General features: G+C 37.0%; 1 protein-coding gene across 1 annotated transcript in view; it reads left to right on the top strand.

Moving 5' to 3' along the window:
- kcnk10a (potassium channel, subfamily K, member 10a) overlaps nucleotides 1-25,521 on the top strand; it is a 28,682-nt gene extending 3,161 nt beyond the window's left edge. The window contains exons 3-7 of the mRNA XM_052096242.1: nucleotides 12,254-12,371; nucleotides 17,471-17,631; nucleotides 18,388-18,580; nucleotides 21,692-21,834; nucleotides 22,093-25,521. Coding sequence (XP_051952202.1) covers nucleotides 12,254-12,371; nucleotides 17,471-17,631; nucleotides 18,388-18,580; nucleotides 21,692-21,834; nucleotides 22,093-22,752 — 1,275 coding nt within the window. The 3' untranslated portion in view covers nucleotides 22,753-25,521. The remainder of the gene's footprint in view (nucleotides 1-12,253; nucleotides 12,372-17,470; nucleotides 17,632-18,387; nucleotides 18,581-21,691; nucleotides 21,835-22,092) is intronic.
- The last annotated feature ends 222 nt before the right edge of the window (nucleotides 25,522-25,743 follow it).

Here is a 25,743-nt window from a genome sequence, read left to right as displayed (position 1 = left end):
AGCTCAGGCGGTGTCCCTTGTGGGTTCTCAGATCTAGTGTAACAATATAGCTTCATTGATCTGACTGAAAATGTGAGCCTCACACATGCAATAGACCAGGGGGCCAGTGGTACAAATGTTATTGTAGTCTGTGATGACACTCATACTATTGCAAAGGTAAGTGTATAAAGAATAAATACAAAAGAATGATGACAGGCATATCTTACTTTAGGCAGATGTGTGAATGGTTTTCGCTACAGATGGCACTTGAGTGAATGGGCACTTGAGAGTATTTGAGTAGATTTGATTCCTTTTGTAAACTAATTAAACAAAACAAAACAAAACCAAAATATCATGACATGGTCTTGAAAAATGAGACTTGCGCCAGCTCGCTAATAGCTGTGGGCCTCAAGGTAGGTGAAGCTCCAAGTCACACCTGCTGATGACGTGGACCAATGGCAGGAAGAAGATGTTTAGCGGCCGGTAAGAATTTTTCTAAAAGTTCACCCATTCAAGCAAAGGTGTAGACCCCCCGCAATAATAAAAACAAGCAAACACAACCCCCAACACATACACACATGTTATTTATATCATGATCAATGGAAACATGTAACCCCCAAATGTTCCAGCAAAATCTACGCCCTTGCAGGCGAGCTGTTATGAACTACCGAGACAATGCAAAAATACCTTCTTTTTGACCAGATATTGTTCTAAAAGACATCACATGTTCTTTGATTTTTTTTATGAAGTATATCAGGGCCTTAAACATTTCTAAGTGCAAAATTTCCATAAGGGATGTCAAACAGACATGTGAAGTCACAAATTTGAAGTGTAACAGTTTTTACTTCTACAATACACATTTGCAAATCTTCAAAATAAACATGATGTCATGGTCAAGTCCGCTTTTTCCTATAATGTTCAAAGGTTGTGTATGTAATATGAATAACAGTGTGTTTGAAATTGACTATGGTAAATGTATAATTTTTATGGTATAATAATATATGTCAACTTTTTTTTATACAAATAACATATATAACAAGTGTTGGGGATTAACAAAATATATGTAACAGGATTACATATTTAAAATACTAAATTTAAGTAACTGTATTCCACTACAGTCACAATTTAAATCATTGGTAATTAGAATACAGTTACATTCAAAATTTATTTTGATTATTGAAGAGATTACTTTGCATTTTATTGTCATTTGTTTCATTTAATATTTAGTCCTTTCAGATGGAAAACATTTATACATATAAATGATCCGATCCAAAGTGCATTTGAACAGCGGTGAAACACTTTCTTATGATGTGTTACATTCATACGAGCAGACAGAGAAGTACGTTTGGAGTAAGTTTGGAGCAGAAGAAATTGAAATTAACTTTGTTCAAATTGTTAGCTTTACGCTAAGCCAAAATGCTATTTCTGGCCATTTTGCATGCACGTTACCAGGCACAATAATGTTTTTTTTTTTATCAAGTACATTCACGTTAGATCAAAATTTCTTTGTTTCTAGTAAGACTTTTGATATTAGGGCAAAAATCATATTCTTGATAATCATTTTTGTATTGTTTTCCTGTAGAAATATCTAAAAATCCTTAAAACAAGATCAGTTTGATTTATCTTGTTTTAGAAACAACACTGGAAAAGATATTTAGTTTTTTCAGAGAATGTATTTTTAACATGTGTATTTTGTCTTACTGTACTGGCAGTTTTTATAGTCAAAACAAGTGAAAAAATCTACCAGTGCTGAAGAAGTAATCCAAAGTTTTTAGAATACATTACTGACCTTGAGTAATCTAACGGAATACATTACAAATTAAATTTTACAGCATGTGTTCTGTAATCTGTAGTGAAATAAATTTCAAATGTAACCCTCCCAACCCTGTATATAACATCACATAATATGAACTTGATTAATTTAGGCTATACATGTTCAAAGCCTTAAAGCTCCACTGTGTAATTTCTGCACTACTTCATCAATAAATGGAATTGCAAAAATGCTCACTGTTTTCAAACAGATTCCAGAACATTGATTTTAACACTAGTCTTTGTTGACGTGGGTGTGGGTTTGGTACAAAAATACCAAGGATGTCTCTTCCAAGATGTCCTTGAGAGCTGTTGCCAAGAATGACTGACGTTTCTCTAATAGATAAGTGGAGATAATCGGCCAGCTCCACAGATAAGAAGCAATCAAGTCTTAAAAGCATCTGCTGGGGAGTGAGTGATTCTTTTTGCAGTAATGAGGCTCAGTCAGGAGGATGGGCAGGGCAAAACGTGAAGCCCGCCCATCACTATGCTCCCTGAAATGGGGAGGGGGTGTCTTAAAACACATAATTTAATCAATAACCTGTAAACCCTAATTAAATCTACAACCAGCAGCATTTGAAAGCACTGTAACAAAGCACCATTTCAAAATAGCCCAGCAGCCTCACTAATTCAAGAAGAGCTTTAGAGAGGCTGATATGACAGTTGCTTCCCGTCAGCTTCTGCTGTGTTGTACCAAAGACTTTCTAGCAAGTCAGTCAACTGGTGGCCATCTTTGGAATGCTCCAAGGAAGTTAATTCCATTCATGAAAGTGCAGCTCCTATATACTTGGATTGGGGAACACTGATATCTCAAAAAAGGTTTGATCAAGATTATGATCAAAGAACATATTTTAAAAATGACATTTTCCCGGCTTGCACAGCTAATGCGCATGCTCAAGTTGATTGACAGGCGATGTCTGTATCTAAAATGTGATTGGCTCTTTTACCTGTAAGGCAGGACGTCCTTTCTACATCTGTTCTACATCCAATTTCTCCCATGCATTTTAACAGAAGTAGCCAGTCTTTGCTATATAGTCTCTGATTGTACTGGAGCTGCTCAGAATATTTTTTTTAGAAGTTGAAAGACAAAGAAACTGGGAAACAGATCCGCAGTGAGAAACATGCTGATTATCAGTGCTGCGGTGCATAGATGATTCAGGCTTGTAGCGTATGGATTATCTGAGAATCCAAAGAGATTTAGATTTTTTTAATATATATATATATATGTATGTATGTATGTGGTGGTGGTGATGTAGTGGGTTAAAGCACATAACTGTTAATCAGAAGGATATATATATATATATATATATATATATATATATATATATATATATATATATATATCTTTATGTGTAATGTGAGAGATGATTAGCAGAAATAAGGTTGACAATCTTACAGTAAAGAAAAATACAACCTGTACTGTATCTATATGGTTTCATATATAGTATAGAAATATACATAGTTGAATCTATTTGATCTATCATAGTGAGATGGAAAAAGCTCCCAGTTGCAGTCATTTGGGCACCCATTGTGAAGAGGGAAACAGACATTTCTCTTTGCAATCATCTTCAAACTACCTTAAAGGTGATACAATACCTTCCAGTAGGGGACAAAAAAACTACCACACATCCCACATGTCTTTGCAAGTTATATTTTATTCGGATAAGTTCAGAGATGAAATAGAAGGAAATGAGTTAGTATTCAGCAAAGCACAAATATACATATATATATATATATATATATTTATAGCTGTTTGGCTGAATGAAATGCAAATTTGCCTTTTCAGGCAGTCTGTGCTGAGGTAAAACTCGTTTGCACTGAACAGTCAAGAACATCAAATTATTGGGGAGAACTGAGATCTGCAAAGAGCATCTGCCCAAGGGATAGTGTTGTCCATTCTTAGATTGCATGCCATTCGATTGGAATGTAGCTCCTATTTAAGTTTCATTCAGCTAGAGGACACTCTTGAAGCTTTTATATAAAATTGAATCCGAATATATATATATATATATATATATATATATATATATATAGCTCGTATTACTACTACACTAATAAAGCTAGGAAATAGCTTTAAACGGCTTTAACAAACAACGTCAGCATTAAGGCTCATCACAGCTGAGAGACACAACAGACTTATTACACAAACTCAGTTTACTTCTTACTGGAGTTTCCACATTGGAGAGGACAAAATGTCAGAGGACATTGCGTTTCTAAAGTAAAAGACTCATGCGCACCGGGTTACAACGCGAAGTACAACTCGTGGTAGAAACAGTCCAAGCCATGTTTTCAGTTCTAAAGTAACATTTTTGAATTACTAACGAAGGCTTGGACACATCATTTGGTTTGAACCAGCAACGGCAGATTCTGATCTGTCACGTAAGAAAGTAGTTCTATGCATAAATGTGTTTTTTGTGACCGTACTCAGTTTTTCCTAATTTTTTTACATTTACTTGTTCATTTAACTGTTGTATGTAAGCAATATCACACTTGCAATCGTGCCATATGGCCTTATATTAGCACTGCTGTGATTCGGCCACAGGCACGAGGCCACAGGCTGAGTGCTGTAGGTAATCAAAGTCAAAGATGTCCGTTTAGTGCATTTTTATGTGAAACCACCTTCCTGATTTTTTCTATTCCTAAATTGTTTTTAAATGAGATACAACATAAAACAAAGGCAACCTGAGTTACACAAAATACAATTTCAAATAATTTTTTTTTTTTTATAGAAGCAAAAAAGTTATCCAACATCTATATCACCCATGTGAAAAGAAAACTGCCCCTTTAAACGTAATAGCTGGTTGTGCCACATTTAGCAGTGACTGCAACCAAATGCTTCTGGAGATCAGTCTTTCACAATGCTATGGTGGAATTTTGGCCCACTCATCTTTGCAGAACTGCTTTGGTTTAGCCACCTTGGAGGGTTTTCAAGCATTAACAACCTGTTAAGGTCCTGCCACATTATCTCAATCAGGTTCAGTTCAGGACTTTGACAAGGCCACTACAAAACCTTAATTTAGCTTCATTTGAGCCATTAAGAGGTGGACTTACTCCTATGCTTTGGATCATTGTTTTGCTGCATAATTCAGTTGTGCTGGAAGAGAGCAGAATTCAGGTTTCCTTCAATTATTGTAATTCGCCCTGGCCCTGAAGCAGCAAAGCATCCCTACACCATCACACTGCCACCACCATGCTTGACCGTAGATATGATGTTCTTTTTGTGAATTTATATGTGTTTGATTTACGCCAGATGTAATGGGACCCCTGTCTTCTAGACAATTCCACTTTCAATTCATCAGTCCACAGAACATTCTGCAAAAAGTTCTGAGGATCATCAAGGTGTGTTTTGGCAAAAATAATTTGAACCTTAATGTTTTTCTGGGTTAGCAGTGGTTTTCGCCTCGCCACTCTTCCACGGACGCCATTTTTGGCAAGTATCTTTCTGATAGTGGAGACATGAACAGTGACCTTTATTGAGCTTGCAGTTGCTTGGATGTTGTCCTTAGCTTGTCTGTAACATCCTGGATGAGTCATTGCTGTGCTCTTGGAGGAATTTTGGAAGGTCGGACACTTCTGGAAATGTTCACTACTGTGCCAAGTTTTCTCCATTTAGAGATGATGGCTCTCACTGTGGTTCGTTGGAGTCCCAGAGCCTATAAAAGAGCTTTGTAACCCTTAGCAGACTGATGTATTTCAATCACCTTTTTTCCCTCATCATTTCTGGAATTTCTTTTCGACCTTGGCATAGTGTCCTACTGGGTGAGACCTTTCAGCCAACTTCAAAAAAAGTTCTGAAAAAGTTCTATTTTTGTGTTGATTTGATTGAACAGGACTGGCAGTAAACAGGCCTAGGTGTCTCCAGATGAACCCCATTATTATTGCGGTTTCATAGATTTGGTTATTTAGTAACTAAGGGGACAAATACTTTTTCACACAGGCCCAGCTGGTATTGGATACATTTTTTGCTTCAATAAATAACATTTATCATTTTTATCAAAACTGTATTTTGTGCTTATTCATATTATTCATTTTATGTTAGATTTTGTTAGGATTTCTTAAACAATTTAGTATGAGATATACACAAAAACAGAAGAAATCAGGAAGGGGGCAGATACTTTTTCACAACACTGTACAAACTAAAAAACTATGTGAAAAGAGCACAGAGGTACACAAAAACTGACAAAGACCTCCACCTAGTCATCGTCAGTGTTCGACACTTGGAATCTAAAATTCAAAATGCAATTTTTTTATTTTTATGTTTTGCATTTTTATTTCAAATTCAACCAGTCAAATTTCTAATTTTAATTTGACAGTGTTTCAACATAAGCATAGGGTGTGTTTCTTCTTCCTCTTGGCCATTTGAAAACGTTGTCCCTTTAATTCTTGTCTTCGGTTTTAGGACTTAACATTTGTGTTCAGATCTAGTCTAGACCAACAGACTGTAAATCTGCCCTTGTGTACCTGCCCTTCAGCTGCCCACATGCTCATTCCTCACACCTGAGCCGCTTCCTGTTGATCTCAGTATAGTTCTTCCATCTGCTCTCCAGGCTTCCTGTAGGGCCGAGTGACCTGTCTCTGATCCACCCTCTCTGTTCCTCTCCATTAATGATACATATGATCATCAAAGGCTCATTAATGCTAAGTCCCCAGTAGGATGTCTTGACCATGATTAGTTGTTTGCTTTACAAAATGGGATTTGACAATTCATAGTTTTGTTTGGAATCCTTTCAGTTATCCCTAAAATATATAAGGTGTCTTAATGTATCACTATGTTTTATTTTAACTGCCCAATTAGATCATTATTCCTTTAAGGAAAGGAAAGTTCGATGTCTCTGAAAATATGGTTGGATTATATTATAGTAAGGGCTATCAATCGTTTTTAATTGAATTATTTACATGGTATGCAGATTCATTAATTTAATTAATCTCAAGTAGTAAAGCATTGATAAGACAAAAAGTGACTTTAGAATCCATATATTGTTTATTTCCATAGTATTGAACATAAGCAAGTCATTTGCCTACAGTTCTCAGCAATCCATTTTGCAATTTAATTGGTTAATCAGTCAGAGATTTATTATAACTCTCTTTTGGAGCATCTCACTTTGGTTGCGTCGCATCAGAAACATATCATTTTTAGGTTACCGGTTCAAGTTAAATGTAGTTTGAAACTTAGAAAAACACGTCTTGTGATCCCTATGTTCGGATTTGTGCTCCAAATAACATGTTCTCACCTTGTGCTGTCTACTCACTGTAAGTGTGGTTCATCTCTGTATAAGCTGCATGTTGCCTGTACAGCTGGATATTCGCTTTCTGCACCCTGGAGAAAACAGGTGGTACTTCAAGCTTGAACCACTCCCATGGTAGGAATATTCCTTATTGTGTTCCGTGCAAGGACCAGTGGTGGACAAAGTACACATACCATGTACTTGAGTTAAAGTAAAGATACTCAAGGTAAAATATTACTCAAGTAAAAGTAGAAGTGCTGCCTTTAAACATTCACTTGAGTAAAAGTACAAAAGTATTTGCCTTCAAATGTACTTAAGTATCCAAGTACTATGATTTTTTATGGCCATAATGTCCTATTATAATTGGTCACAAGACTCTTGCTTAACTCAGTCTACATGAAGACTAATGTCACTCTTGGCACACCAATCTATTAATAAAATGACATTAATTAGTCAGATGTGTGTATATATATATTTGAATTGAATACATTTTTTGTGTGTTTAATTTTGGAGGGAAGGGGACTGTTCCCATAAGGTATAATACATTTACAGTATTTACTGTATATATTTTTCTCGAGTGTCTATGGTCATAATTATTAACATCCTAATGTTGTGATACATTCACATAAACCTGCACAACGCCATTAAATATATATATATATATATACACACACACACATACATACATATATATATATATATATATATATATATATATATATATATATATATATATATATATATTTATATTCTATGTTATGGGAGCAGCCAATTTCCCTCCAAAATTAAACACAAAAACGTATTAATGCAGTGTTTCTGCTACTCCCCAGAAAAAAAATGCTATTATATGGAAGTCATTTTAGTGTCAACATAATAAGCAATGTACATTATGTGTCAATATTTACCGATAATTGCTGCAATAATAGCTGCTGCTCTCTGCCCCGCTTAAAATCATTGGCAACGCAATTTGTTTGGAACTATTGAGAGCACACGAATCACGTGACCGCACGGCGGCGAGATCACTGTCGCAAACGTCTATGTTCGCAACTCTCATATTTAACGGCTCTGGGGTGCGTTTCCCGTACAATGATGTAACTTGCTGCTCCACTACCTTAGTACGATGCACTGTTGAAGAAATCAACTTGCTAGTCACGACTGTTTCCCGAAACCGTATTGTCGCAAATTGGTTGTTCAACCACGTTGGTTAATGATATCACACATGTGGTGGAGTAAAAACTACTTTTAATTAATCTGTTTGTGATCGAATTAATGCTAGATGTTTTGCTATAAATTACAGACATGTCATCTGAGGACTATCTCATATTTTTCTCAGTTATTTGCTTTATTTCCAGATTCAATCATAGGCTCGTTCTTACGCACTAGAGCACGTTCACAAATGCGCACTCTTCAAAAACGGTGCTTTAAATCTATTGACAAACTAAAAGATATAAAGGGCATTTGTATGTCTTCTAAATAGAAGATACTGATTGTACTGAATGTCATCTTGCTTATTTGGCTCAAGATAATAATTTATTAAGCCCACATGTTATAATAACAAGAAACTCTGCTTCTAACCACAGGTCGAGAGCTGTCGTTCCAACCACACAACTCTGCGATGCTGTTTGCGAATGTTCGTTGGAACGATGGTTTCGGTAAACACCGACTCGTTGAACTATGATGATAACGACGGAACTTGCGACCATAGTTGGCTAACGATGCTTTTGGGAAACGCACCCCTGGTTCGCGCTTAGCAGGTGCTGCCAAGGCAAGTTCAAAACAAACGCATGCGCGCTGTACTGTGATTGGTAGCTCGTTTGACCAGTTACGTTTTTATCCACTCATAAATAAAAAGGAACGACTGATTTTTAAAAATGTAGTAGAGTAAAAAGTAAGATATTTGACTTCAAAATGTAGTGGAGTTAAAGTAAAAGTCTCCCCAAATTTAAATACTTCAGTAAAGTACAGATACGCAAAAAAGCTACTTAAGTACAGTAACGAATTACATTTACTTCGTTACTGTCCACCACTGGCAAGGACGGATTAAGAACCGAGAGGCCCATGGGCTGGTACACCATGTAGGCCTTCCATGACGTGTCACGTGACTATGCTCACCTTTATATGCACAGGACGCTTGCCAAATTTGGTAGGATTTTTCAAATTAACGGAAGAAAAGTCTGGAGCTATTTATTGCCTGCACGGCCAATTATATGTGCTTTTTAATTATGAACTGATCCAAAATCATGGGTTATTAATAGGGATTTGCACGGTATTCTAATACCAAAATCACTATTCTGTTATTCTGCACATGTTTAGAAGTCTTCAACCCGATCTGAGTCCAAAGGTACCCGACAAACCTACAGGTTTTAGGCCAGGTTCGGGTCCATTTTTCAAGAAGTCTATAGGGCGAGTTAGGGGCTGTTCTGATGTGTGTTGAGGCTATGTAAACACACACTGGATAGACATCTTTGATCGTTGCGCCATCCCGTGAGGGACCGTTGCATTGTCTTAGACACTGTGTTAAGTTTAAAAGAACTTTAATATTTATAAACACATCTCAAGACACCTGTGTCCTGTTTTACAATTCGTTTTGTTGGACCATCAAATTTTTTTTTCAGGTGTCACAAATCGACATTCTGAAGAAGATCAGGTTGGAAAGAGGACTTAATGTGACTGTTACACATGATTCCAGATTGTTTTTCACCTGGCAAAGTTTCAGTGCTTAATAAATGGTGAGCCTATTTGTTTTGCCCATTTGCTCTGGTGTGCAGACAGTAATTACACAAGTTAAATGCTATATCATTTAAATATCAAAGCATCCCGAATAGGTTTAGAAACCATAGTGTGCATTGCCTCATGGAACATAATTACGCATTTTCAACTAATTAAGAATAGGCCTACAATGTTGCATGCAGAGAGAGAGATAATTTTGATTTTATCATATAAAGATCTATGTATTGTGCTATTTAGGCTCATAGCTCACTGTGCACTTTATTCCCTGGTAATCTGAGATTGTGTTTGACGCATCCATTGCAATAAACATTCTTTATTCCCGAGTCCTGACTCTTGACAAATAACAGAATAACCGGTCATGTACTCTCACGGTTAAACAAATATTACAACAGTTTACCATGCACATATTTAGGGTATTAATGCATCTTTCACTTTGATTAAACATTAAATGCATGCAGGACTTAAACATTTTAAAGTCCACCATAATTTTGCACGAATTCTGTCACTTATATGAATTTAAACCATAAGCTTTGTACACAGCCAGGGTAAACTGCACCTTATCTTTTTGTTTGAAAGCGTTTAGTAAATCAAAGGCTGTTCTCTGTAGTCCTTCCAATAAATGTACTGCACCTGTGAGATGCCTGAGAGAGTCCCTGAGCGCGCATTCCAGTGCTTGTGCTCGCACTGCTGTAGTCCAGTATGCATTCGGCCGAACAAATGGTATTTCACATAAGACTGACATTTACGTCGATTTACAATAGATATCTCAAAATAAATAAATAATTGATTTAGAGCTCAGGGCCTTTTGGGTGTAGAGGCCCCTGGTTAATGGCCCAATTGGCCCGGTGGTCAATCCGTCCCTGGGCCCGTGACATTTTTTTATGTGTTATTTATTAATATAATTAATTGGATGGAATTAACAAGTTAAATTGGCAGCCCTAATTATAATAAACATAATATATCATATTATATAACTGTGGTCACACAGTGGTTCAACATTTGCACAAATGTCTTGGTGTGATTAAACGCTTAATATGTATATTCAACTATAAGTCATTTGTAGGATTGATTCCCCCAATAAGTCTAGATGTAGTGCTATTCAATCATTCCTTTGTTCGTTTGTTTGAGCATCCCAAACACTCCGGCATAAATGATGTGACTGTGGCGTCATTTTTGCAAAATTATATCATATTACGTAGCATCCACATATCGTGGCAGTTCTCAGGTGAAATAGTGTTAAAAGCAAGTTCCATTTTCTCCCAAACAGATGAGCTTTTAAGGTTAATGCTCTATCAAGTTGTAAATCAACAAAACCAACCTCCCTACCATAAACATAACTGATCATAAAAAGCAAACGTGACATGAAAAACACAATTGCTTAAGCAACCATGTCATTTTGTGGTGCTTCTATTAAACTTGTGACTCATGTGCCGACTTCTATTTGCAACGCAAGTTCACTATCAGTTGAGTTACTGCTCGATTTAATCACACTTCAACATTCTTATAAAGTTCTATAAATCTTGTAAAGTAGTTGATTATGTAATGCAAATGTTTAAATGTATTGCCTTAAAAGTCATGCACAACAGTAAAAGCGTTAAGATGTCAAAAGATTGTGTTGTGTGAAAAGTGTTTATGAACTGATAAAATGTCGTTTTACTCGTAATTTGTGTGGAAGGGAATAAAAGTCATTATTGTAGCAACTCTAGTTTGCAGCACATGTAAGCGCAGCGTAGTTCTAGCGGGAAGACTAGCAGCTGTACATCATCGCACCATTAGCTGGGTAATTCCCAGCCAATCACATGTAAGCCATTGCTTTATAAGTCTGCTTACAATCTATCACATTGCTGTTTCAGGGTGCTAACGTGGCAACCTCCACCACCACCAGTTGAGTCCCGTCCTGCACGGGGGTAGGCTCCTCGCCCCTGCCTCTTATCTCCGGCAGGATATGACAGTTCCGAGTACTAAAACTTTGGACCGCCAGACTACACCAAAGAGAGACATTATTTTCTGTTTTATATTCATCAAATAAATGTCATCTTCAATTTCACTAAAGTCTGCGAGTCTTCCTGATAGAAGTACAAATCATTTAGCTAAAATATAGATATAGAAGCATGAATCTATGAGACCAGGTTGGAATTTTGGCTCAACCAATGGAGTGAGTTTGGGGTGGGACTATCTGTTTGTTTGACTTATGGTTGATGGTTCAAAAATATATGGAAACCTGTATTATTTTTGCAATTCTTTTGTTGATACTGCAGAAATTGCACATTATAGCTTTAAAGGGTTTAAATTGTTTTGCCCTGATCACATAGTAAACACTTGATTATTTCTTCTTGAAATTGCATTCATAGCATTTTAGAGTTAAAATCCATTGCTGTTCATTCTGGCTTGATAGCAATTTTGATTTTCATTACCAGATGAAACAATTGGTCTCTGAAATGCATTATGAATCATTTGAATGGTTTTCTACTCATGCAAATTTTCCGAACTTCAGTCTTATCTCTTTCCAGCACTCTGTAGATGCAGTAAATGCTGGAGTGAGTCCTATCGGAGACACATCATACAACTCCAGTCACTGGGACTTAGGAAGTTCTTTCTTCTTTGCTGGAACTGTCATCACAACAATAGGTAGCCTATTGCACCCATAAGCATACATTACAAACTGCAGTGCTGGTCCTCCCTATAAGCAAACTAAGCATGTTCCCACTTTATCAAAGACATTACTTATACTGTATATGAGTACACTACTTATAGTGTTATAAACTCGGACAGGTACTCGTTAAGTACAAGACTTCAAACCACATTAAAGTTTTTTTGTGTTATGAATTTATAATCACACTTTCAGTCAATAAACCAGACCCCATAACCACCAATCGATTACATTTTTTTTTTTCTTGACTCAATTTAAATGTTATGTCTGAAACTGCACCTGCTTCATCTGTCACACAAAATTAAACTAGTGATGCTTTCTGAACAATTTATCGATTTTCTTGTGAACATCCATACTACAATTTATGATCTTTCTCAAGGAGATAAAAGAAATTGAGGAAAAAAAGAGAAAGTCGTAAAGCTTATAGCACACCAAATATGTGTATTTTTTTTTAAATACATAACGTCAGGAATTCAAAGGGAGGCAATGTTTATTCACTTGCATTCTTACTGAACATTTCACTGGAGCTGTTGTGCAATACAGGTTAGTGGCTAAATGCTGACACAACTCTCAATGTCATTTCACATTGGCTCAGCCATCCAGGAGGCAATGGACAAAGGCATAAACGAGATAAAATTTTTACACCTCAGTTGCAAACCTTTGAGCATGCTCTCAGTAGCAGAGTTGGGTAGAGTAACCAAAAACTGTACTCAAGTAAAAGTACAATCACTTTAAAAAAAAAAATATTACTCAAGTAGAAGTAAAAGTGCTAATGTAAATGTTTAATTGAGTAAGATTATGAAAGTATTTAATTAAAAGAGTACTCAAGTTGTGAGTAACTTGTTACTTTCACAAATTACATAATGGAGGTTAACTCCCTACATTCCATTACATAAGACACATTTAACATGTACTGTATTACAGAATTCTTCTTTTTATTATTATTATTATTATTAATGGAAATTTAAACATCATCGATCATCATGTTGTTCCAAACCCTTATGATTTTCTTTCTTCCATGCAAAACAATAAGGAGATTTTAGACAGAATGTTAGCCTTGGTCACAATTTACTTTCAAATATATATATGGGTTTGGAACAACAATGGGGTAGGAAAATGATTACTAAATTTAAAATTATGGCTGAGCTATCACTTTAAAGGGGTAGCACACCCATAAATGAAAATTCTCTCATAATTTACTCACCCTCATGCCATCCCAGATATGTATGACTTCCTTTCTTCTGCAGAACAAAACATTTGAATTTTTAGAAGATTATTTCAGCTCTGTAGGTCAGTGCAATGCTGTTAGTGGGTGCCAAAATTGTGATCCTCAAAAAAGCACAAAAAGGAATCATAAAAGTAATCCATATGACTCCAATAGTTTAATCCATATCTTCAGAAGTGATATGATAGGTTCTTCTCCCAGCCCAGCAGGGTGTGATATGCAGAGAAGAATGTGAATCACCAAAAACACAAGAAGAAGAATGTGAAAGTGATCTGTTTCTTATCCACACCTATCACATTGCTTCTGAAGATATTGATTTAACCACTGAAGTCTTATGGATTACTTTTATGCTGATTTATGTGATTTTTTTTAGCTTTAAAATGTTGGCACCTATTCTCTTGCATTATATGGATCAAAAGAGCTGAGACATTCTTCTAAAAATATTCATTGGTATTCCGCAAATGAAAGAAAGTCATACACATCTGGCATGAGGGTGAGTAAATGATGAGGCTTTTGTTTAAGGTCTCTTGTCAGATCTGGATGAATTTGTCAATAAGAAGAAAGGTTTGGAATAATTTCTAGTAATTATTATGGAGAAAACTTGAACAATGTCCCACAGGGACATTATATATAATGCTGAAATATAAACCAAAGCAATATCATGTTTTATTAATGCCTACTTTTGCTATATCATAGCTTGTTAAATCAGTGCAGCTACAGTTTTCAGTGTCAAAAGAATTTAAATCATTAGTTGAACACCTCTCCCTAAACGCAGAGTATGCAGCCTGCGTAGGGCACCAACCCCAGTCCGGTCACGCAACACACTGTTTTCCATACGATTGCCTCGTACCCGCACATCTTGCAATTACACGATTGGCAGAGCAAAAGGAATTTACACTTAACTTATATGTTTACATGGATTTATACAGATAATCAGCCTGAAGTAGCTGTGATATTTTCTAATATAAAAAGCATAAATACTGCTTATATCGTGTAGGATGCGGGACAAAGCACACATAGTGCAGCAGATTAAAAAATGTACACTTAGAATTTGACGTAACAAGAGCCCATATTTACAGAATCACCCTGAATTTGACCATCACCATGTCTTATCCTGTGTTATCCATTAGAGCCAAGATTTACCTCAGAGTGCTGCCTTAAATTGGAGCTGCAATCTTAATCTTGAAATATCCACTTGACATGGTGTTAAATTAAGGCATTGCATGACGAAATTATTCTTTATTCTTTGTGTAGAGCGAAGAAAGTGTTTCACTTTGAAGAGCTTGATGCTGCAGCAGTGAATGACTCTGCATGAATGACAGTCTGTGACAGCATGCGAAGCTGAACTTCCTCTGTCGTAAAAGTCCCATTCAATAATCTCTCAATAAATTACACATGAAATAAAATTAAATCCAGTAATGTAACAACAGGATTGCTGCCCATTGTAACAAAGTAAATGTAAAAAAGTAAAGTACATTTTATTCCAAAAAGATACTCAAGTAAATGTAAGGGAGTAAATGTAGTGCATTACTACCCACCTCTGCTTGGTAGACACATTCTGAACCATGTAAGTTCTCCATATGAGGTGCTTTACCATCTCTACACAGTAAACCAGCAGAGTTTTTCTGGCAGCAGAGCACTAAAATTAACTGACACATTATGAGTTATTCTGCATTTATAGCCAGCATGGTAAAAAGAAAGAGGTTTATGACTCATACAAAGAATATCTAATCTCTGCAGTCTGCATCAAAATGTATTACATTTGGATCTGGGCATTTGGTAGATCCTTTTATCTGAAGCAACTTGCAGTGTTTCCAATGTATATAATTTATCAGTTAATGCATTCCCTGTGAATCAAACCCATGACCTTGAGTTGATAACTCCAGTTGAGCTACAGGAACTAATCCTAAAAAAGTCTCCCTTTCTGGGAATATCCTAATAAGCATCAGAATTTTCTGAATTAATAGATACATGTATAATAGATCTTCGAGTGAATGACTAATTAGTGCACTCGTTGAGTGTCGTTTGTCTTGAGTACCAGTTAGTACAGATTGTATTTAGTAGATTTTACATTGTAGATTTTCTGTGCTTTACATTTTCCAGTTGTCACATAGATTAGGCAAGACCAGGGCTATTTCTTTTTTTTGTCACACTTTTCTGTATAACCACATACCTTTTACTGTTTTTGTGACAACATCCCCAAATAGTGTGGTAAATTGTCACACTGTGTGGGGCAGGTTGTCACAATGGAACGTGCCACCAAACCAGTGTTGTAGGTTTCCTTTGAAAATTGGGTAGTTATAAGGAAACATGTCTCTACCATCATAACCACCAAAACAAAATCTACCACTCTCTTTAACCTTCTGAGACCTGAGCATGACTACTGTGTGCATTTTCCATTTCCCTATTTGATTTGTAACTAGTAAAACATAATGAACAAGCTAAAAAAATGAATACATAAAAAGATTATATAGCAAATATTTTTTCCTAAAAATTGATGTCCACATATGTGGGACTATGTTTTAATATTGCATTTTAAATAATACCATGCTATAGAATTTGTTTCATCAAATTGTTTATGTTTCCAGGAGTGTTGGTTATTCATGTTTTTGAGACGTTACAGACATTACAGCTGATTTTCTGTGAAGCTGAATACATAGTTCTGATTCAAAGTAATGGCCAGCATCATCTAATCACTGCTAAACCATGTTAAAATAAAGTCAGACATTATAATTGATGAATCTATGTACTGATTATGATTGTCCCATGTCTGCCAAATACGTTGAGTGGTCCAAATTTCATTTGCAACCTGAAACTGAACTTCTGGTCGGATTTAGAAAGCTACAGGATGTCCCCTTGCTCCCTATTTAGTGAATGACTTAACCTCCATTGTGCTGTCTGTCTGCACAGGTCTCAGAAAAGTTCGAAATGCACCTTATTTTCATCCTAACTCCATATAAAGCCTATGAAAGCAAAATGTTTCAGTTTTTTATGAACCCATTGACTCTTTATGTGAAAAATGCACATTGAATATAGGAATGCAGTTACTAATGTTAATGAACAGAATCATATTGTACAGTGATAGCAAAATAAAATATAAAAAAATGTGTATTAAAATGAAGCAAAATGACCCACAGATGTGTTAATGTTGAAAGATATTCAAAATAACTAACATGTTTTATTTTTTGTGTTTTTTTTACTTTTCATGGAATAGTATCCCAAAATCCACGTTTGTGTACATCATGCTATCAGCGTGCAAAATATTTATGAAGTTTATAAAGCGCCATATCAAATGAAAAGAAAGTGTCCACTGAAGGTTTAATGTTTTGCTCACGCAGCTGAAATTTCACTTACTGCCCTCTGGAGTAAACAGGCGGTACTAAAAGCTTGCATTTCTCAGGAATTTCTCTGGAAAGCATTGTGATTAATTGCGTTAATTGTTTTAACGTGTTATTTTTTGTAAAATTAAATCGCACGTTATTATCGTGTTAAATCGACAGCCCTAATTTAAACCTTTCAGTACCTTTGCCTTAACGTATGCCAGTGTGGTTTACATGTTCGTTTGTTTACCCAAAGCTAAATTCTAACAAAAATATCATGATGAAAGTGAAACTTTACCGTGAAGGGTAGAATTCACAAAACTTGTTCTAATTTAAGGTTTTGGTGTTTGAAACCAACATACATCTGCTGAAGAAAACACACATTTGCACCCCAAATCTTAAAGTTACTGAGATATAGCCCTTGTGACAACTTCACCGTGTGACAACTACGTAGCCCTGCTCTCCCCTATAAAGTGCTTAACCTGACATATTATCTCTAATCCATCCCAATTTATCTCTTGTCTTTTTAAAGGGTATGGCAATATTGCTCCAAGCACAGAGGGTGGGAAGATTTTCTGTATCCTATATGCAATATTTGGCATCCCACTCTTTGGCTTTCTGCTGGCTGGTGTTGGTGATCAACTGGGGACAATTTTTGTGAAGAGCATTGCAAAAGTGGAGAAAATGTTCAGGGTAAGTGGAGTGTATTACATTTGAGGCTACGAGGGACAGACATACACTGGGGCTGGTAGGCATTCTCAAACAAATAAGAGTTTTGATAGCACCCTAGAGCCACAGTGTTCACAATTTTTGGGGAAATCAGTTGTACAAATATCTTACTTATAATTGAATAGAACCAGGTTTTGTTTTGTGTCTTGCGTTTTTATTTATTTTTTTTGTCAATGTTGTGTTAACTTATCAGTTGACACCAAGGTATACAGTAGAGCAACCGATTGAACTGACTGTATGTCTATCCTTCACAGCCTTGTTTTCATTCACATAACATTAATTATTATTATTATTATTATTATGTTTATCAGTTTGCAAAGTAATTTCTTTTCACCACTTCCTGGGAGCAATTAGGCAGGGATAATGCAGCACTTGGTTGTGATAGGTTGGTCAGATCCTGCACAACAGAGCTGCTGGACCTGTAAATAAACAGCACTGTGGCCTGGATACCCGCAGGGCACAACATGCTGTGGCAGTGGCATCTGCAGTAAGGGCTGAGATCACACTTCATTAAAGCTACTCAGTCTCCTTCAGATCATCAATGAGCTCTTCAGAGAGCTAATGAACACATGCCACCTTCAAGAAGTCACGAAATGTCTTCCCGTACCACATGTGGCCGCTGCTGGCAGCAAAGTCATACTGTGTGCGTGACTAATAATTGCTCTTTACCATGTTGCTTCATCTTTCATGTTGATACTTTTGTATTTCACCCCCTTTCAGCGCAAACACAATCAGATAAGCCAGACCAAGATCCGAGTGGCCTCCACGTTGCTGTTCATCCTGGCTGGCTGTATTCTCTTCGTCACCATACCAGCCATTATCTTCATGTACATTGAAGAATGGACTGGGCTAGAGGCTATTTATTTTGTGGTTATCACCCTAACTACTGTTGGCATTGGAGATTATGTTGCAGGTAGGTACAGAATTTCATTTAAATAAATATGATTCAGTCTTATTTATAAAACTATGCTTCTCCAGACAACACATGAATTGTTCAGATGTTGTCTTTTATAGCAATGGAGATTTATATAACATCTCAGATATGTTTAATATATGTATGAATTTAGTCTCAGATAAATAAAATATATCAATGCCTTTGTCACGCAACATCACAATAATCAGAACATTTTCCCAATAATTATCTACAAGCACTGACTGAGCACTTTATTAGGAACATTATGTGCCTAATAAAGTGCCAGACATGGTCTTCTGCTGTTGTAGCCCATTCGCCTCAAGGTTCGATGAGTTGTGCTTTCTGAGATGCTATTCTGCTCGCTGCAATTGTACAAAGTGGTTAATTGAGTTACCGTAGCCTTTCTGTCAACTTGAATCAGTCTGACCATTCTCCGTTGACCTCTCTTATCAACAAGGTTTTCCATCCGCTCACTGGATGTTTTTTGGCACGATTCTGAGTAAACTCTAGAGACTGTTGTGCATGAAAATCCCAGCAGTTACAGAAATACTCAAACCAGCCCTTCTGGCACCATCTATCATGCCAAGGTCAAAATCACTGAGATAAAAAAAAATATCCCCATTCAAATGGTGGATGTGAACATTAACTGAAGCTCCTGACCCGTATCTGTATGATTTTATGCATTGAGCTGCTGCCACACGATTGGCTGATTTGACCATTGCATGAATAAATAGGTATACAGGTGTTCCTAATCAAGTGCTCAGTGTTGGTCTTTTTTCATATATTAATAGGACTGGTCATTGCACAAAGTCTTTTCTCTTCAAACATACAGTACTGTGCAAAGGTTTTAGGCACTTGTTGTAAAATGTTGTATAGTGAGGATTTCTTCAAAAATAATGCCATAAATAGTTTTCATTTATCACTTAATGTCATACAAAGTCCAGTAAAGATAAAAAAAGCTAAATCAATATTTGGTGTGACCACCTTTGCCTTTAAACAGCACCAATTTTCCTAGGTACACCTGGACACAGTTTTCTTGGTTGTTAGCAGATAGGATATTCAAAGCTTCTTGGAGAATTCGCCACAGTTCTTCTATCTATTTAGGCTGTCTCAATTGCTTCTGTCTCTTTATGTAATTTCAGACTGACACGATGATCTGTGGGGTCATGACATCTGTTGCAGGGCTCCCTGTTCTTCTATTATAATCTTTCTATTTGCAAATGTAATGTTTAGGAGTCTAACATTTATATTTCCTTTTGACACCCTAAAGCTGAAGGTATATATAACCATCTTAAGAAAAATGCCTTTGTGAAACATATTTTCTTGAAGCAAGACTTTTGCACAGTTCTGTATTTCTCAACATAACTTTGGTAAAGTGTGAGTGGCAGGGTAAATTAAAGATGGTCACACACCGGACACATCTGGTGGATGACATGGCTCATTCTTAAATTCAAAACAATAATTTTCTGTGAAGGTACACACACACTGCCATCACCGCTCACCATCTCTGGAGGCCGCCCGACATTCTGTAGTGCCAAGGAGCTCAACTTGCATTACATTTTTTAATTTTTAAATTAATGGAAAAAAGTTTGACCATAGACCATATGGTCATGATGGCTGGGTGATGACCGAAAGAACTAGGTCGCGAGTACAGGCGGCCGAAATGGGCTTCCTCAGAAGGGTGGCGGGCTTCTCCCTTAGAGATAGGGTGAGGAGCTCAGTCATCCGTGAGGAGCTCGGAGTAGAGCCTCTGCTCCTTTGCGTCGAAAGGAGCCAGTTGAGGTGGTTTGGGCATCTGGTAAGGATGCCCCCTGGCCTCCTCCCTAGGGAGGTGTTTCAGGCATGTCCAGCTGGGAGGAGACCTCGGGGAAGACCCAGGACTAGGTGGAGAGATTACATCTCCACACTGGCCTGGGAACGCCTCGGGGTCCCCCAGTCAGAGCTGGTTAATGTGGCTCGGGATAGGGAAGTTTGGGGCCCCCTGCTGGAGCAGCTGCCCCCGCGACCCGACTTCGGATAAGCGGTTGAAGATGGATGGATGAATGGATGGATGGAAAAAAGTTTTCCATTAAATTCATCACAAATCATTATCAAAGGACAAACATGATTTAGTCTAGCCATCACTGAATGATATATTGAGTAAATTTACTCAATGTATTTTCAGTTAAAGTACTTTATGTCATTTTGTGGTTTGACTGCTTGAATGAAACCTATTCAAGGCTACATACAGAGCAATTGGATGATAATTTCTAATAATTCAGTTTGTGCAGTAACACCAGTTTCATACACTAACCTGCAAACTCATCAACATCACTTTTTTCATTCTTGAAGAAGTACAAAAACCTTTGTAATGTTTGTGTAACTAGATCCACAATTTGGACTGTGCTTTCTCCTACCTGAGACTGGCTTCAGTAAATGTCAAATCACCCTCTCGTGGTCTCCCAACACAATGCCAGACAACATTAAACAGGCCAAATTAATTGGAAAGCATGCAAATTAGGATTCTAATTTAAATGTCAACTAATTTGAATATATCAGTCCCTCAAAAACGTATCGATAAAATAATGTGTCAATCAATAATAAATATATCAATATTTTATGACGTGCCTAATAAAAACTCAATATTAAAAACAGTCTCTATTTCTCCAGTTTTAATCTCATTGCAGTCTAGGAGAAACAACTGAGATATTAAAGAAATCTAATTTGTGATTTGTCTTCCCTATGGGTCCACATCACATTTACTCCGTTGCTGTCTCAGTCAAGAAGCAGTTTCAATGGCTTTTGGTTTGCTTTATTAGGATATGGATAAAAGAACAGACATTATTTACTTATGCTGTTGATTTAATTTAATTACAGATTTTGTTTCCGTTTACTGCCTGAGTTAGACACAGTCCGTATAAATGCATATTATTGTATTTTTGCTACTTTTCTGCAGTTAGACACTAGGAATTGACAGAAACTGATTTCTGGCCTGATTGCTGTTCTCAGTAAAATAGCTTACATGGTTTCTTTGGCAAGAGGTTGTGATGTATGACTCAAAATATTGTGCTTGTAAGGAAATCAAATGTTCCCAGCACTGAAATGAAAGTGTAATTTTTAAATCTCTTCTAGGAGGCAATAGAAGAATAGAGTACCGTAAATGGTACAGGCCCCTAGTGTGGTTCTGGATCCTGGTTGGACTGGCTTACTTTGCTGCAGTTCTGAGCATGATTGGAGACTGGCTGAGGGTACTTTCTAAAAAGACAAAAGAGGAGGTGAGACCTTTGTCATCATTAAATGCTACCCTATAAAGACAACTGCAGCAACACTAAAACTTAAACAGACCCGTCTGTCACAGGACAGATCATGGTCTAGACCAGATTTCCATTTAACTGTGTAGTACTATCTTTTGCCTTTGCCTTAAAACAACAAAGTTTTACTACCACATTTGATAAATTGGTAAACATTCAAGCAAATATTTGCATGGACAACTAAAGTACCCAGGTTAATTTAGTGTTGTCATCCTTTTCAAGGTGGGTGAAATTAAGGCTCACGCAGCTGAGTGGAAGGCCAACGTTCGAGCAGAGTTCCGTGAGACCAGGCGTCGACTCAGTGTGGAAGTTCACGACAAACTTCAGAGGGCCGCCACTATTCGCAGCATGGAACGCAGGCAATTAGGTTTCGATCAACGTGCCCATTCTCTAGACATGTTGTCCCCTGAGCGTCGAGCCGCTTTCAATAGCCTGGATGCCACCAATTTCAAGACATCCTCCCAGGAGAGCATTGATACAAAACTCAACAACCTACGTCTACGAGTTGAGCAGAATGATCATCAACAGAGTGACCCAAGCCAGGCGAACTCTGAAGAGAACATTTTCAACCGCCTTGGTTCTGTCACAAAACTAACCAAGCGGAATAAGAACAAAGAGTTGAGGAAGAACATCCCAGACGACTGTCGAAAAGCCTTAGATTCCTTAGGTTGTTATAATCCCACAATGGATGAGGAGAAGGAAGAGGCTCTTGAAGACGAGGAGCTCGAGAAGGAGGTAAACACCAGTCTGACCAACTTGCCTCTATTTGTAGAGAGCCCCAATAAACATAATGGATTCGTGCCTCTACCACCACAGACCAAAGAAGAAGAAACCATAAAAAAACTAGAAGACAAAGATTTCCATTTGCAGATGGAGCCCTAGAGAGAAGAAAATCCCCACAGGAATAGTAGTTTAAAGAATAACATATACCGAATGTGCCTTATTTAGCCCTTACCCTGAGCTGAGATTTGAGAATCTCAATTTCTGATGTTCATTTAAACTGTTCACTGTGTCCTGATAACTTGATAACGGTAATATGGTACAGTAGCAACTGGAAGAAACCTGGTTCACTTCTTCAGGCCACTGAATTATAATAATGGTTGTAACACTGGAAAACTTTAGCGAGGTACAATGGCAGTTTGTTTGGTCTGTGACTGAAAGTGCTGCCATTTCGATGGTCTTTCTGCCAGGCTTTGTGCTGTACTTCAAGATCATTTGGCGGAAAATGTAACTGCTTCAAAAACAATCTTTGTCAAGACTTACACCCATTCTAAATGTATAAACTTACCCAGAGGCTTGTACTTCCCAAGATCAAAGATGATAGGACTCTTTGAAGATGAAAAATATATGTTAAATTGGTGGCACAATGTATTTGCACTGAGCTGTACTGTCCTGTAACACAAGTAAAGTACATCAATATGCCATCCAGATTTATGAAGTTAACCTATGAAATCTCAGGGCTTGTAGTCCTACTGTAGATGTTTAATTGTACGGTATGTCTGACATACAACTTTCTGCACTCTCACTAAATATCTGAGGCTGTTTGGTAGTGTTTTCCTGATTTGAATGTTTAGGACAATGGGATGGAAGAAAAGCCATTAGGTAGAAAGGACAATGTAATGTAAAGCTTAGATTGTCTAGTAGAGTTTAATTAGGAACCACTGAAGTTATTGATCCATTTATCCATTTTTAGACATTGGGCTCTGTTTTATGACCGCTACATCTTAAGCGCAGTACTATATGATACATTATAAGCAATATATATTATATTATAAGTCAGTGGGCATGGCAATGAAGTTTTGGTATTTTCCTTCAAGCATGCACCAAGTATAGGTGTAAATGGTTGGTGAAAGTTAAAGCGAGATATGAAGACAGCCCATACATAAGTCATTGGTAGTTTGTGTAAATGGGCTGAATACACATGCCAATTTTTGTTCTTGCAGCTGGGTGCCCTAACAAATCGAGAGGATCCAGGATCCACTACCTATTGTCTAGTAGAGCATAATACATAATGTAGCCAAGTTGAACGTTTTAATGACTGGAAAGAAAAGGATTCAGACCGAAATGAAAAGATTAGTGTAATGTAGTTGGAAAGGAGGAGGCGAGAACCGGCTTGGCAATACACACACATGACGGACATGTCCGTAAACGACTCTCTCTCGCGCACCACCGCCCGCAATCGGCCTTTATCCCTCTCAGATGCTTAATTAGCCTGATAAGGGGCCGGGTGTGTATAATCACGACCCGGCCCCGCCCTCCCACAATTACTTATATAAAATTAGTTTAAAATTGAGATTAAAATGCCCATTGCAACTGCAGTTTTCAGCAATGAACATGAAGAAAGGAGAGACGCGTGGACATATATTAGACTTTCACAATTGTCCAGCTTAAATCAGAAACATAGTAACTACATCCTTCGTGGATATCAGGTATACCTCTATGACACACTCTTTATATGCATGGAACCTCTTAAGTAGAATGGCTTATTTCTCACAAAAATAGCAAATTAGGCTTTGTGCCACTTTATTTACATCAACATTCCATATATGTTTGTGAATGCACCTACTGTTTGCATATACAGCCACAGACAGCGCAAACTTCCCAACCATGTCCAGTTGCACATTGCCCAGACACTCCTATGAAAATAAAAAGACATTCGTTCATAGCACATAGCACTGCCTAACGTAGATGTAAAAATAGAGCTCATTCTCTTGACTTCATTAGTTGTCTGCAAGGCTGTCTCTTAAATTCATAGTTGTCCTCCCTTGATGGCGTCCCTTGTTGGCTGATGGTGATGATTCCACGCCATTGCAGCCTCTCCACAATGTTATGTCACAATGACGTCATGACCAGGGTAGCATTTTAAGTAACTTGTGGGGTTAAATTATTTTAGCTAGACACTCTACAATTACATGGATGAATGACAACCTTTGCAGACATGTACAACATACTTCTGATTTGGGTTAACGACAGTTTGACAAGGAAAAACAGTATACATTTTTTAAACAATTCCAACTGTACATTGACAGATCTCCCAATGTTTTTTACATTTTACACTTTTTAAAGTTTCTTTCTTTGGTTTTCGAATATCATCTTCTTCTTTCCACAATATTTATGGACTAGACTTTTGACACACTACTAAATAATGGTTGTTTTGTGCTACTCGCCTCAGACTATTCGACATGCGTGTTTGTGTTGAAACCAAATGCTGCTTTCTCTGTGTTTGTTGTCTTGCTGACTGTATAAAACAAAATCTCCCTGATGCAGAGAGACATATCATTACCTCATTCCCACCAACACATAAATGCACACATAGAAACATTTACAGCTACAGCAAAAGCACTTGTTGTAAAACTATTGTTAATGACTCTCTTATATTTGCAATAGCCTAGATTGAATGCAGCGACTGGCTCAATTTTGTGATGGAAAAAAAAAAGCATAAAAATATTTAAATCTTTTAAAGCACTCAAAACAATTAAGAGACATGGATCCCTAAAAGCATGCTATTGTGCTAATATGTTATCATGCTATGGTATTGATTGTACCAAAACATGCTTATTGTGAGTTTGAAATGTCCTTGTTTGAGCTCTACTTCAGGCTGCAGATGGTTGTAAATTGCTGTCCGAGGTATATCTTGTGCAACCATTACATTAAATTTAGTGAGTGCCTTTTGGAAATAAACACAGTTGAACAAAATTCAACAAGGTCTGCATGCTGTTTTCATAAATGTGATGAGGTAGTGTTCAAATCAAATATATGGTTTCCTCACTAAAATGTTAACTTGAAATGCAAGAATCCACTAAAAACATCAACCAAAACAGAAACACTCAACGTGCTATTTAAAAACCTTGAGGTAACATTCACCTTCAAATG

This window comes from Xyrauchen texanus, chromosome 28 (assembly GCF_025860055.1).
Source record: "Xyrauchen texanus isolate HMW12.3.18 chromosome 28, RBS_HiC_50CHRs, whole genome shotgun sequence".
Lineage (NCBI taxonomy): Eukaryota > Metazoa > Chordata > Actinopteri > Cypriniformes > Catostomidae > Xyrauchen > Xyrauchen texanus.
The sequence above is the reverse complement of the archived record's forward strand: the minus strand, read 5'-3'. Positions and strand labels throughout refer to the sequence as shown.